We start from the raw sequence: 12,679 nt of genomic DNA, 5'->3' as shown, positions 1-12,679 counted from the left end.
GATGGGGCGGCGGGGGGCAGTTAAGGGAGGAGGTACAGGGGCAGTCAGGGGACAGGGAGCGGGGGTGTGTGGATGGGGCAGGGGTCCCGTAGGGGCCGTCAGGGAACAGGGCAGGTTGGATAGGGCTGGAGTTCCGGGGCGGGGGGGCTGATAGGAGGTGGGGGCCGGGACACGACCCCCTCCCCTAACCGGCCCTCCATACAATTTCCAAAACCCGATGCGGCCCTCAGGCCAAAAAGTTTTCCCACCCCGACTTATAACCTGTCCCCCTTCCCAACAGGCCTTGCTTGCTCTGTCTCCTGACCTCTAGGAACTAGAACTCTCAGTACCGGTCAGAACTTGGAGCAGGGTTGTGCTGGCCTTTAGGATTACCCTGAAAGGGTCTGTATACCATGGGACTATTAACCTGACCATGGTGCATCTATTCACTATTTTGTATTATTGAATTTTAGAAACTTCTAACATACTTCATGTACGCAGAGGCTATGCTTTGCAAAATCTTCCCCTACAGGCTCAGGAATATCTACAGGGCATATCTAGAGGGGGGTGGGATAGCTCAGTGGTTTGAGCATTGGCCTGCTAAACCCACCATTGTGAGCTCAATCTGTGAGGGGGCCATTTAGGGATCTGGGGCAAAAATTGGGGATTGGTCCTGCTTTGAGCAGGGGGGTTGGACTAGATGACCTCCTGAGGTCCCTTCCACCCCTGATAGTCTATGATACAGTACACATCCAACTGCAGAATTCCTTTTGACTTCTTTACTTCAGGTAACAGGTTGGTTTGGAAAACTGATGAGGACAGTTGCTCACTCATCAGAATTGATGGTTAATTTACCTGAAGTGTCTTCCAGTACTGCAAGAAAAGGCATCTAGTCCAGCCTTTGCAGGTGCATGAGTCTTTACTATTTCCATGGAGCAAACAGAGCAAGTTGTCCTGGAAACAACTTAATAAAATCTTTAATACTATACCAATGAACATCTCCAACTGATCAGTCTTAACCCAGTGCGGTTTCACTCCTGTGTGATCAGTCAAGGGGCAGACAGTAAGCTTCAATTCCTATGTATCTTCACTCCCCCTTTGAGAAGCCTTTTGTTAATCCAATATTCAGAGACTGGATTTTCTAGAAAAGGATTAAAGGACACTGTCAGTGTCAAATTGGTCCCAAATGTAGGATTTTAAAAGTATTACATTTTTTTTAAAGTTCCCACTTTTTTTGTTAACATTCATACATTATCCTATAGTGTTTAAAGCACAAGCTTTGCAGCACTGTTCTAGTGCACAAGTGCTCAAGTGAAATTGACTGGAAACTAACTGAATGCCCAAGTGAAACCGACATGTTCATGGTCCAATGCAAAAAAAAAGCAAACAATGATATGAAATATGGCATGCATGTGAGGTGCTTTTTTGCAGCATACATATTAGTTTTAAAATACTGAAGTATTAACCAGAGTTGTTTTAGAGCTGCTCACTCTGGCCAGTGCTAATTGAAACTTCAGTGTAAACTCCAGCTGAAGTATTAACCAACTCATTCCCCACTTGCCTAGCTTAGCCTCCAGCCTTTCCAATTTAGAATAGAGAAGGAACTCTGTGAAGCTACTTAAATGTTTACTCAGGCTCATTTGCTTACACAGGAAACTGATAAGACTTTACAATTTAAGTATTAGCTGCAGGAAGCTTTGATGGTGGTGAGTGCCCCTAAAAGAAATGACTTAAGTAAGCTATTGATTATGATCTACAATACTCCTCACCCCAGCTTACTGGTTATCACACCTATTGCAAAGCAGCTACTTTTGGGAGTTGAAGCATTTCAAAACACCAAAAACAATGCCAGAGGCATTTTAGGGTGCACAAAGTAATTCCAAAGTTTGACATTTGTTTTCATTTTAAGCCATGTTTAATTATGTCAAATTATAACAGAAGAATCATCTAAGTGGCTACCTGAAGTGTGCATTGCCCCACTTCTTGCTGCTCCTCCTCCTCACCTTGAGATGAGTGATGTGCTTCTCTTCTTTGAGAAATTTCCGTACCCTATGTCCTCCAGCTAATGGTGCCACCTTCTCTCCTTGTAGATATGTGATTGTCCTTCCTCCATCTCTCTACACAGGAGTATTGTCGTCTATTATACATATAACAAGCTGATATTGTGACCGAGCAAAAATGTATAATGGTGATGAGAGAGATTGTGCTTTGTGCACATCAGTGAGATTTTTTTTACAATCTTTCCCCTCATGAAGACTAATTCAATCCCTGGTATCCCATACTTAAATTACAACTGAGACCAACTAACATACATTGGAGTAACATGCATGCATACACCTGCCATCTGAAGTGCAATTATACATTAATTCTTATACTTAACACACCTAGAAATGCTGCTACAGCAGTACAATTTATCCATCCTCTAGTCCTGAGGTGCTTTGCATGGTTATTATTTCTTTAGACTAGTGGTTTCCAAACTGTGCTCAGTGGATCACAGATCCCTTGCTAGCAGTCCCCAGAGCTGACCTGTCACATGCTCGCTCCCCAAGTTTCCAGCTGTCAAACTGAACTAGCAACACCTAAATATACAACACTATTAATGTCAACCTTTCCATGCAAACATTTGTAGTTGCTAGGATGGTTGTGAAGGGAGGAGGTCTGTGATGCAGTATTAGAATGCATCTCACCCTGTGAGAAAATCTTTCTGATCTGAACAGATGTTTTGCAAGGTGTGGCCTGCATCTTCTATGTCCCATGCAAGGCCAAGCACACTCAGCACTCAAGCAGTATTTGCCAATTCTTGCCATTGTGTTGCATGTCTCATGAAATTTGCCGAAATTGTGTTGCATGTCTCATGAAAAATGCTCCAGCTCCTGGAGTCAATACCTGAGAATGTCTTCTTTCATTTAAATAAAGTGTTTTCCTCTTTGGGTGTGGGGATTTTTTTTCCCCAAAAAGGTACTTGTCTGTACCCTAAACATTGAAAAATCAGAAGACTCCAAAATGTATTATTATTCTTTAAACTTCTTCTGATTTGGGTGGCTCATGGTTTTGGAATGCTTGGAGGTTGGCCACAGGGCAAACTCCATTCACACAGGAACATTCCAGTGAGCGATGCTGGGTGGACCCAGATGCTGACAGAGACAGCAACCTCAGGACTACTGACACAGATGTTCATAGACATGTGAAAGATGAAGCATCCCCTAAGGGAAGACAACCCCCATGCAGAACCTCTCAGAAACCCCCATAGATCCCGCTATTCTTGTACAGACCCCCACCCCTCAGACCCTTGAGGCCCACCTCTGCCTGTTCCACCCCCCACAGACCCAGCTCTGCCTGTTCTGACCCCTCAGACTCCCCTCTGCCTCTTCCATCTCCCACTCCACCCCTCAGGACCCCCCCCCCCGAGACCCAGCTCTGCCTGTTTCATCCCCCACCCTCCCGAGATTCAGCTCTCCCTGTACCGGCCCAGCTCTGACCGAACCCACCTCTCGCCCCTTCCCTTGCCCACGCTCTGCGCGTGGCCCGCGGGAGGAGAAGGCGGTCCTTCAGCCGTGAGGGGCCGGGCTTATATCACTCCCCTCCCCCACCCCCAGTCCTCCCCTCTCCCGCTGGCGACAGGACGCGACTGCACCGAGTGCCCACATGTCCGCGCTGCGGCCCCAGGCAGAGGGGGAGGCGGCGCCGGGGCCCCCGCGGCACAGCGGGGAGCTGGGCAGCACCCAGGCCTCCACCCGGCTCCTGGCCTATAGCGACGCGCTGCTCTCCATCATCGCCACCGTCATGGTGCGTGAGTGCGGCCTGGGCCCGCGCGGCGCCGAGCTCTGCCCTGGGGAAGCCCCCGCCCCCGCGCCGTTGCCTAGAGTGACCCCCGGCCCCACCCCCTTCCAACCGCCCCCCGTGCGCCCAGAGTGACCCACCACCACCCGCCCTCCCAGAGTGACCCCCGGCCCCACCCCCTTCCAACCGCCCCCCGTCCGCCCAGAGTGACCACCTCCAACCGCCCTCCCAGAGTGACCCCCGGCCCCACCCCCTTCCAACCGCCCCCCGTCCGCCCAGAGTGACCACCTCCAACCGCCCTCCCAGAGTGACCCCCGGCCCCACCCCCTTCCAACCGCCCATGCGCCAATAGTGACCACCTCCAACCACCCTCCCAGAGTGACCCCCGGACCCACCCCCTTCCAACTGCCCGTCCGCCCAGAGTGACCCCCGGACCCACCCCCTTCCAACCGCCCCCCGTCCGCCCAGAGTGACCCACCACCGCCACCACCCGCCCTCCCAGAGTGACCCCCGGCCCCACCCCCTTCCAACCGCCCCCCGTCCGCCCAGAGTGACCACCTCCAACCGCCCTCCCAGAGTGACCCCCGGCCTCACCCCCTTCCAACCGCCCCCCGTCCGCCCAGAGTGACCTACCACCACCACCACCCACCCTCCCAGAGTGACCCCCGGCCCCACCCCCTTCCAACTGCCCGTGCGCCCATAGTGACCACCTCCAACCGCCCTCCCAGAGTGACCCCCAGACCCACCCCCTTCCAACTGCCCGTCCGCCCATAGTGACCCATCACCCGCCCTCCCAGAGTGACCCCCGGACCTACCCCCTTCCAACCGCCCGTCCGCCCAGAGTGACCCACCACCACCCGCCCTCCCAGAGTGACCCCCGGCCCCACCCCCTTCCAACCGCCCCCCGTGCGCCCAGAGTGACCCATCACCACCACCACCCGCCCTCCCAGAGTGACCCCCGGCCCCACCCCCTTCCAACCGCCCGTGCGCCCATAGTGACCCACCACCACCACCCGCCCTCCCAGAGTGACCCCCGGCCCCACCCCCTTCCAACCGCTCGTGCGCCCATAGTGACCACCTCCAACCGCCCTCCCAGAGTGACCCCCGGCCCCACCCCCTTCCAACCGCCCCCCGTCCGCCCAGAGTGACCCACCACCACCACCACCCGCCCTCCCAGAGTGACCCCCGGCCCCACCCCCTTCCAACTGCCCGTGCGCCCATAGTGACCACCTCCAACCGCCCTCCCAGAGTGACCCCCAGACCCACCCCCTTCCAACTGCCCGTCCGCCCATAGTGACCCATCACCCGCCCTCCCAGAGTGACCCCCGGACCCACCCCCTTCCAACCGCCCGTCCGCCCAGAGTGACCCACCACCACCCGCCCTCCCAGAGTGACCCCCGGCCCCACCCCCTTCCAACCGCCCCCCGTGCGCCCAGAGTGACCCATCACCACCACCACCCGCCCTCCCAGAGTGACCCCCGGCCCCACCCCCTTCCAACCGCCCGTGCGCCCATAGTGACCCACCACCACCACCCGCCCTCCCAGAGTGACCCCCGGCCCCACCCCCTTCCAACCGCTCGTGCGCCCATAGTGACCACCTCCAACCGCCCTCCCAGAGTGACCCCCGGCCCCACCCCCTTCCAACCGCCCCCCGTGCGCCCAGAGTGACCCATCACCACCACCACCCGCCCTCCCAGAGTGACCCCCGGCCCCACCCCCTTCCAACCGCCCGTGCGCCCATAGTGACCCACCACCACCACCCGCCCTCCCAGAGTGACCCCCAGACCCACCCCCTTCCAACTGCCCGTCCGCCCATAGTGACCCATCACCCGCCCTCCCAGAGTGACCCCCGGACCCACCCCCTTCCAACCGCCCGTCCGCCCAGAGTGACCCACCACCACCCGCCCTCCCAGAGTGACCCCCGGCCCCACCCCCTTCCAACCGCCCCCCGTGCGCCCAGAGTGACCCATCACCACCACCACCCGCCCTCCCAGAGTGACCCCCGGCCCCACCCCCTTCCAACCGCCCGTGCGCCCATAGTGACCCACCACCACCACCCGCCCTCCCAGAGTGACCCCCGGCCCCACCCCCTTCCAACCGCTCGTGCGCCCATAGTGACCACCTCCAACCGCCCTCCCAGAGTGACCCCCGGCCCCACCCCCTTCCAACCGCCCCCCGTGCGCCCAGAGTGACCCACCACCACCACCACCCGCCCTCCCAGAGTGACCCCCGGCCCCACCCCCTTCCAACTGCCCATGCGCCCATAGTGACCACCTCCAACCGCCCTCCCAGAGTGACCCCCAGACCCACCCCCTTCCAACTGCCCGTCCGCCCATAGTGACCCATCACCCGCCCTCCCAGAGTGACCCCCGGACCCACCCCCTTCCAACCGCCCGTCCGCCCAGAGTGACCCACCACCACCCGCCCTCCCAGAGTGACCCCCGGCCCCACCCCCTTCCAACCGCCCCCCGTGCGCCCAGAGTGACCCATCACCACCACCACCCGCCCTCCCAGAGTGACCCCCGGCCCCACCCCCTTCCAACCGCTCGTGCGCCCATAGTGACCACCTCCAACCGCCCTCCCAGAGTGACCCCCGGCCCCACCCCCTTCCAACCGCCCCCCGTCCGCCCAGAGTGACCCACCACCACCACCACCCGCCCTCCCAGAGTGACCCCCGGCCCCACCCCCTTCCAACCGCCCGTGCGCCCATAGTGACCACCTCCAACCACCCTCCCAGAGTGACCCCCGGACCCACCCCCTTCCAACTGCCCGTCCGCCCAGAGTGACCCACCACCCACCCACCCAGAGTGACCCCCGGACCCACCCCCTTCCAACCGCCCCCCGTCCGCCCAGAGTGACCACCTCCAACCGCCCTCCCAGAGTGACCCCCGGCCCCACCCCCTTCCAACCGCCCCCCGTCCACCCAGAGTGACCACCTCCAACCGCCCTCCCAGAGTGACCCCCGGCCCCACCCCCTTCCAACCGCCCGTGCGCCCATAGTGACCACCTCCAACCGCCCTCCCAGAGTGACCCCCGGACCCACCCCCTTCCAACTGCCCGTCCGCCCATAGTGACCCACCACCCGCCCTCCCAGAGTGACCCCCGGACCCACCCCCTTCCAACCGCCCGTCCGCCCAGAGTGACCCACCACCACCCGCCCTCCCAGAGTGACCCCCGGCCCCACCCCCTTCCAACCGCCCCCCGTACGCCCAGAGTGACCCACCACCACCACCACCCGCCCTCCCAGAGTGACCCCCGGCCCAACCCCCTTCCAACCGCCCCCCGTGCGCCCAGAGTGACCCACCACCACCCGCCCTCCCAGCGTGACCCCCGGCCCCATCCCCTTCCAACCGCCCGTCCGCCCAGAGTGACCCACCACCACCACCCGCCCTCCCAGAGTGACCCCTGGCCCCACCCCCTTCCAACCGCCCATCCGCCCAGAGTGACCCACCACCCGCCCTCCCAGAGTGACCCCCGGCCCCACCCCCTCCAGCCGCGCCTCTGCCCAGAGTGACCCACCACCACCACCACCACCATCACCCGCCCTCCCAGAGTGACCCCTGGCTCCACCCCCCTCCAACCGCCCACTCGCCCGCCCAGGGTGACCGACCACCACCACCTGCCCTCCCAGAGTGACCCCCGGTCCCACCCCCCTCCGCCTGCCCAGAGTGACCTCTGGTCCCACCCCCTCCAACTGCCTGTCCGCCCAGAGTGACCCACCTCCCTCCACCCGCCCGCCCAGAGTGACACCCGGCCCGACCCCCCCCCATCGCCCCTCCTCCTGGAATGCCCCTTCCCCTCTGCCTCAACCCCCCGCCCAGAGTGCCCCTGCCCCCCTCTGCCTCTACCCACCAGAGTGCCCCCCTGCCTGCCCTGACCCCCTTCTGCCTCCACCCCCCAGAGTGCCCCTACCCCCCCACCTCCACCCCCCGGAGTGCCCACCACCACCTCCTTCCCTGACTTCCCTCTTGGAGTGCCCCACCGCCCGCCACAGCCCTGGTCTCAGAGTGCCCCACACTGCTACACAGACCCCCCCACTTGGAATGCCTCTGTCCTCCACCCCCTGGAGTACCCTCCATTCCCCTGGAGTGCCCTGCCCCTTCTGTCCTCTCTAGGAGTGCACCCACCCTCCTTCCACCCCCCTGAGTGCCCCCGTCTCCACCTCCCTCTGCCCCCTCTCCCAGAGACTGTCCCAAGTTCTCCCTCCACCTAACCCCCGAAGTGTCCTAGCTCCGACCCCTACTCCGCACCCCTGGAGTGTCCCCACTACCTGACTCCTCTGCCCCTTCTCCTAGAGTGTCCCTGCCACACCCCCCAGAGTGCCCCAAATGCCCCCAGCGTCTGCTCCCCTTTGCTCCCACCCCTGCAGACTACCCTCGCCCCCTCTTTGTTCCCACCCCTTTGCTCCCCTTTGAGCCCCTATCTCCTGGAATCCTTTCTCTTATTTGGCCTCACCCCCTTGGACCCTCCCCTGTTTCACTGCCCTGTCATGCTCTTATCTATCCCCACTCCACCTTGAGTCCCCCATCCCTTATCCCCCCCCCCAACCACCCACTTTTCACCCTCTCCATTGTTCTCTAGGAAGGAGCGTCTTGAATAGTATCCCTATTTAAGCCACTGTCCAGGTGTGGGTTTAGAGCAAAAAGAGGCCCGAAGCTCTTCACAGTGTATTATTTTTATTGCATTAGCACCCAGAGGCTGCTGTCAGGATTGGAGCCCCATTGTGCTGAGTGCTGTTCAGATATACAGGCAGCCGCACTCTGCCCCAAAGTGATTATATTTTAAGGCAACGGGAGTGAGGGAGAGACACCAACCTGTAAGCAAGTTACATATACATGTGTAATACAATTAGGAAAATACGTAATTTCCAGTAGCCCAAGCTTACCCATCCTTTGTTGGTTGATTGTCACTTGGTTGTTTCAGCTTCTTTTCAAAATCTCTGCAGGACACTGCTTAGGAAAGGTGCCCAGGTATCACAGTGCTCGGGGAGACTGGACATAATGGTTGATTGTCTATACGGAACTTTGAAGATAAAAGTCACCCATATATGTGCAGAATGTTACCTAGCATGGTCTAGTGCATAGACATCCAGTGTTCCTGTGGCAAAGCAGTCCAGGGGATAGGCAAGAGTTTTCACCAGCACCACATTTCAAAAGTTTCAATTTTCTTCTTGTCAGCAGCATTAATTTCCCATCATTCCCATCCATAAATCTATATGGAAACATATTAGGCTTTTCATCAGTCGTACCTTGGCACATCCCAAGATGCCACAGTTTTTCCATGCTTTCTTAAGGGAGGCTGTAAATGAGTGAGCCATCCCTAGTCTTCTGATTTTTCTGGAGCAGTCTCCTTGGTTGTGATTCCAGGTTAATATATTCATCTACCTACTCTAGAGTTTGTCCATTATTGTGGTGTTCGGTTGCATCCCATTTTTGGTAATCATGTCAACGTACATGCTTTGTGTTTTCATCGCATTCAGGAATAGTCCATATTCCTCACCAACTGTTTTCATAGAATCCAACAGTTGTTGCATTGCATCAGTGGTTGTAGTAGAGAGTGTTGTGTCTCTTTCATATCTGAGGTTGGTTAAGAGGAGTCTGCCAATGCAAATCCCAGCTCCTTCCAATTTGTCAAAACCATCCAAGGCTTCCCTTGTAATAAATTCTGCATATATGTTAAAGAGGCTTGGAGACAAAAATACATACTTGTCTCAGTGGAAAACCACTCATTCTTGCCTACTCCACTGTGGTCTGTTGGTGGTAGTAGAAACTTTCAATAAGTTCAGTAAGATGCTTTACGCTCCCATGCGTGCCAGTGTCTTCCAAAGACTGTCATATTGGACAGTATCAAAGGCTTTTCTGTTGTCCTGCATTATAGTGGCTCTGGTGAGGCATTCAGTTTGGTACAGTAGTCTTTCCACCTGTATTTAATGCCATCACCCTGAGTGAGGACTCTGTTATCATGATCTTTTGCTATGTGTGCAGGGAAGATATTTTGGTAAGAAGTCTGACCACTGTGAACATACCTTTTGCATTATTACTTTTTTTAACAGTTCTCATGTTCCATACATTTTGCCCTTATATATTTCCTCTTGTCTTGTCTAGTCTGCCTTTGAATCTTTCTGCTCAGTTCCTTGTATTTTCTCCTATGTTCTTTCATTTTCAACCTATTTTCTTTTACTATGCGTTGTTTTTCCACCAGCTCAAACACCTTCTTTGTTAACAATGGTGCGCTCCAATGTTGACTTTTTGGAATGTGTACTTTGGTAGTTTTGAGCATAATAGTTTTCATTTTATTCTAGAGTTTGTTGGGGTTGTTCTCCTCTTCCACTTGTGCCAATGCCTCAAAACCATTCTGGACAGAAGTTGGATCATTTTTGTTCATTCTGGTCAAGTCCAAATGCAGGGGACCTAATGAAAATCCTATCTTTTTAAGTTTTAATTTTATGTTTGAAGCTAACAGTTGATGGTCTGACTTGCAGTCAGGAAAATCTTTGTCCATTGGAGACTCGATCTCCAGCATCACTTTATCATTACATAGTCAATTTGGTTCTTTGTCACACCATCAGGTGACCTCCATGTATATAACCATCTAGGACATAGAGTGAAGATGGGGTCTGTAATGACCAGGCGATTAGAACAACAGAATTAAGTAAACACCTTCTTTTCTCATTTTGTGAACCAAGACTACTGTTTTCCATTACTTCTTTATGAGAATGCTGAGCAGGTGCCACTATAATACAAATTTCAGAGTAACAGCCGTGTTAGTCTGTATTCGCAAAAAGAAAAGGAGTACTTGTGGCACCTGGGAGACTAACCAATTTATTTGAGCATAAGCTTTCGTGAGCTACAGCTCACTTCATCGGATGCATACTGTGGAAAGTGTAGAAGATCTTTTTATACACACAAAGCATGAAAAAATACCTCCCCTCACCCCACTCTCCTGCTGGTAATAGCTTATCTAAAGTGATCACTCTCCTTACAATGTGTATGATAATCAAGTTGGGCCATTTCCAGCACAAATCCAGGTTTTCTCCCCCCCCACACAACCTACTCTCCTGGTAATAGCTTATCTAAACAGGGTGAAAGCTGGAGGCATGTAGGTAAGAATAGCGGTCAGTAGGTTTCAAATCAGCGGCACTGCTATGGGTACCCGCATGGCCCCACAGTATGCCAACATTTTTATGGCTGACTTACAACAACGCTTCCTCAGCTCTCGTCCCCTAATGCCCCTACTCTACTTGCGCTATATTGATGACATCTTCATCATCTGGACCCATGGAAAAGAAGCCCTTGAGGAATTCCACCATGATTTCAACAATTTCCATCCCATCAACCTCAGCCTGGTCCAATCCACACAAGAGATCCACTTCCTGGACACTACAGTGCTAATAAACGATGGTCACATAAACACCACCCTATACTGGAAACCTACTGACCGCTATTCTTACCTACATGCCTCCAACTTTCACCCTGACCACACCACACGATCCATTGTCTACAGCCAAGCTCTGCGATACAACCGCATTGGCTCCAACCCCTCAGACAGAGACAAACACCTACAAGATCTCTATCAAGCATTCTTACAACTACAATACCCACCTGCGGAAGTGAAGAAACAGATTGATAGAGCCAGAAGAATTCCCAGAAGTCACCTACTACAGGACAGGCCTAACAAAGAAAATAACAGAACGCCACTAGCCATCACCTTCAGCCCCCAACTAAAACCCCTCCAACGCATTATTAAGGATCTACAACCTATCCTGAAGGATGACCCAACATTCTCACAAATCTTGGGAGACAGGCCAGTCCTTGCCTACAGACAGCCCCCCAACCTGAAGCAAATACTCATCAGCAACCACATACCGCACAACAGAACCACTAACCCAGGAACCTATCCTTGCAACAAAGCCCGTTGCCAACTGTGCCCACATATCTATTCAGGGGACACCATCACAGGGCCTAATAACATCAGCCACACTATCAGAGGCTCGTTCACCTGCACATCCACCAATGTGATATATGCCATCATGTGCCAGCAATGCCCCTCTGCCATGTACATTGGTCAAACTGGACAGTCTCTACGTAAAAGAATAAATGGACACAAATCAGATGTCAAGAATTATAACATTCATAAACCAGTCAGAGAATGCTTCAATCTCTCTGGTCACGCGATTACAGACATGAAAGTTGCGATATTACAACAAAAAAACTTCAAATCCAGACTCCAGCGAGAGACTGTTGAATTGGAATTCATTTGCAAATTGGATACAATTAACTTAGGCTTGAATAGAGATTGGGAGTGGCTAAGTCATTATGCAAGGTAACCTATTTCCCCTTGTTTTTTCCTACTCCCCCCTCCCCCAGACGTTCTTGTTAAACCCTGGATTTGTGCTGGAAATGGCCCACCTTTGATTATCATACACATTGTAAGGAGAGTGGTCACTTTAGATAAGCTATTACCAGCAGGAGAGTGGGTTGGGGGGGTGGGGGGAGAAAATCAAGGTGGGCCATTTCCAGCACAAATCCAGGTTTTTTCCCCCCACCCCCCCCAAACCCACTCTCCTGCTGGTAATAGCTTATCTAAAGTGACCACTCTCCTTACAATGTGTATGATAATCAAGGTGGGCCATTTCCAGCACAAATCCAGGTTATCATACACATTGTAAGGAGAGTGGTCACTTTAGATAACCTATTACCAGCAGGAGTGTAGGTTTGGCGGGGGGGGGGAACCTGGATTTGTGCTGGAAATGGCCCAACTTGATTATCATACACATTGTAAGGATAGTGATCACTTTAGATAAGCTATTACCAGCAGGAGAGTGGGGTGGGGGGAGGTATTTTTTCATGCTTTGTGTGTATAAAAAGATCTTCTACACTTTCCACAGTATGCATCCGATGAAGTGAGCTGTAGCTCACGA

General features: G+C 54.4%; 1 protein-coding gene across 1 annotated transcript in view; it reads left to right on the top strand.

Moving 5' to 3' along the window:
* Positions 1 to 3,573: 3,573 nt before the first annotated feature.
* The window catches only part of TMEM175 (transmembrane protein 175), a 51,657-nt gene continuing 42,551 nt past the window's right edge, over positions 3,574 to 12,679 (top strand). The window contains exon 1 of the mRNA XM_074953610.1: positions 3,574 to 3,765. Within this exon, the coding sequence (XP_074809711.1) occupies positions 3,625 to 3,765 (141 nt within the window). The 5' untranslated portion in view covers positions 3,574 to 3,624. The remainder of the gene's footprint in view (positions 3,766 to 12,679) is intronic.

The sequence above is a fragment of the Natator depressus genome, chromosome 5 (assembly GCF_965152275.1).
Source record: "Natator depressus isolate rNatDep1 chromosome 5, rNatDep2.hap1, whole genome shotgun sequence".
NCBI lineage: Eukaryota > Metazoa > Chordata > Testudines > Cheloniidae > Natator > Natator depressus.
The sequence above is the reverse complement of the archived record's forward strand: the minus strand, read 5'-3'. Positions and strand labels throughout refer to the sequence as shown.